Source organism: Etheostoma spectabile, chromosome 8 (genome assembly GCF_008692095.1).
Source record: "Etheostoma spectabile isolate EspeVRDwgs_2016 chromosome 8, UIUC_Espe_1.0, whole genome shotgun sequence".
NCBI lineage: Eukaryota > Metazoa > Chordata > Actinopteri > Perciformes > Percidae > Etheostoma > Etheostoma spectabile.
Window position 1 is genome coordinate 35,285,399 of NC_045740.1, and position 2,300 is coordinate 35,287,698.

At 47.8% G+C, this 2,300-nt stretch overlaps 1 protein-coding gene across 4 annotated transcripts in view; it reads right to left on the minus strand.

Moving 5' to 3' along the window:
- Positions 1–274: 274 nt before the first annotated feature.
- Positions 275–2,300, minus strand: part of si:dkeyp-19e1.3 (USP6 N-terminal-like protein) — a 24,012-nt gene continuing 21,986 nt past the window's right edge. For all 4 annotated transcript variants that reach the window (XM_032524317.1, XM_032524318.1, XM_032524319.1 and 1 more), the window contains one exon: positions 275–2,300. This exon is cut by the window's right edge and continues 475 nt beyond it. In XM_032524317.1, the coding sequence (XP_032380208.1) occupies positions 1,379–2,300 (922 nt within the window). In that variant the 3' untranslated portion in view covers positions 275–1,378.

The window sequence follows — 2,300 nt, forward strand, 5'->3', positions numbered from 1 at the left end:
GTGCATATGAATTAATTCAGCTTTGATTTATTAGCATCTTTCCTTGGTCCCTGGCAGTATAGAACAGTGCAGTATGGGGTCTGTCCTTGTATTGTATCTAGCTTATGTGAACATTCATAAACACATCATATAGAGCATGTATGTCATGGCCTGGTCTAGTCTTCCCAAAAGCCTTTTTCTCACCGGACATGTGCAAAGACTTTAACCGTCAATCTTTACCACTGCTGACCACTAGATGGAGCTCCTCTTTATAAATATTGTGACAAGGATTTGAACTGTAAGTCTGTCTGTGCTGACAATATGTTGCATTCATTAAATCCTCTTGTTAAGTTGTACATTTCCACCTTGATAAATACATGCTTATACACATGGAACAGTACATTATTGCCGTGAAATCGAGTGTCAGAAAACAGATATAGCACCGAAGCCGTTGCTCTGAGGTTGATCGTCCTACCGAGAGCAGCAAGGCACCCGCGGAGCACCCGCTGCACCCCAACTGAGGAGAAATAAAGGACCTGACTGGGCTTTCTCTATGTGAATCCAACTAGCCTCCGTGTTTACACCACTGACGTATTGCACCACGTCTCATCTGTCGCTATTGGTTACAACTTTAGCAATTCTTTTAAGTGCAAACTGCTTTGGTGCAACTTGGTTTATGGTCCTTTGTTATTAAATATTGACCTCAAGATACAGTAAACAAACTATATTGACATTAACATATATCATATATATTAATATTAACAGTTACTCATTACAGTTTGACATACAGTTAAGATGTGTGAGCCTGCTCACAGTTGACCATAAATGCAGTAAAATGTACTGTATAGGCTTTGGGTGCTTTAGCAAAGATGACCTCATTAATTAGTTCCTCTTGAAAAGCCCTTGGGTTGGAGCTGCTAGCCTCAGTGCACTGCGATCAGGTTAAGACACTTTTGTTGCGACAAAATGAAACTAACTGGAGGTGAAGCAACAGTGGAACACTCAGCTGGTGTAAGATCACCTTATTTCTGTGTGCATTTCTATGTACCGACCCCCTGAAACTGAGGACCAAATCTGGTCTCACACACTAGGGGGCAGGCGAGTTGAAACACTCATTTTCTGTGCGTGCAGCAAACGGTGACATTGGCAGCGGTTTTAAATACAAGTTTGAATCTTAGAAAAGTTAACCGGAAGAAAATAACTAAAAAAAAGGTGCAAGTATCACATAAATCTGTACATATCAATGAAAAAAAGTCTTTTCACACACACACAAACATTTGACACACTACATAGCTACTGGCCTTTCGCCTCTTAAATGGCTTTGAAAAGGAATCAAGCATTACCGGGAGTCCCAATCATCTTGGCACAATCAGTTACACTTGAATGATACTTAGAAACTTCAAAAGGTCACTGATTTGGGCAGTTGCTGTCCACCTGGAGGCATCCTGCAAAAGTCTGGGCTGGATCGGACCGAGGGCACCCCTATTGCCGACTGTCCTGAGGGCCTGGAGTGTCCTGGGGGAGACCCAGTGTACAACAGGGGTGCTGGGAAAGCAGAATGGTTCCTGGGGCCCCTAGAAAAAGGCTTAGAGTAACCGGGCGAGGTGGCTCTGTGTGTGTCTGAACAGCTGGCAGCACCACCCGTGTTGGGGGGGAGTCTGTCAGCAAAGCTAGCCGGAGGGGGGGGGATGATGGAGTCCACCACCCAGCTGTCCTCTCCTGCGTATTCTGGCTCCTGAGGCAAACTGGGGAGAACGCACAGCGAGGGAGGAATAGGGGAAGGCGAAGGAGGGATGAACATAGGAGGTGGAGGCAGAGGGAAGAGAGCAGGGTCATAGTCTCCGCCAGGGGTGTGTGGGGGATTGCCATGCATGCTGGGAATTTCCTCAGGCGTGGAGCCCAGCAGCCTCTCCAGGTAGCGGTCGTCTTCATCGGCCTCGGAAAGGTTGTCATACTGGGAGGTGTTGGAAGGCCGTCTGTCTCCTGTGTGCATCGGGACGTAGAGAGAGACGGGGAACTTGGTTGGCTTTGGGGGAGGAAGTCTGGGAGAGGAGGAGGATGTGGTCCAGGCACTGACAGTGGAAGGCTTTTTGGGAAGGGAAGGCTTTGAGGGAGGTGGTTTTTTCTGTGTGAGGTCAAGAGACGTGGTTGGTTTTGGAGACAGCTTCACCTGAGTGACCAGTGGTGATGCGGAGCGAGGGGAAGGAGAGCATTGCTGAGTCTCTGGGCCAGTCCCAGTCTCCAGGTGGGGGGATTCACTGTCCAGAGGCCCTCGGTCATTCTGCTCAGTGTAAAAGAAAGGTGGCGGTGGCAGATCCGGA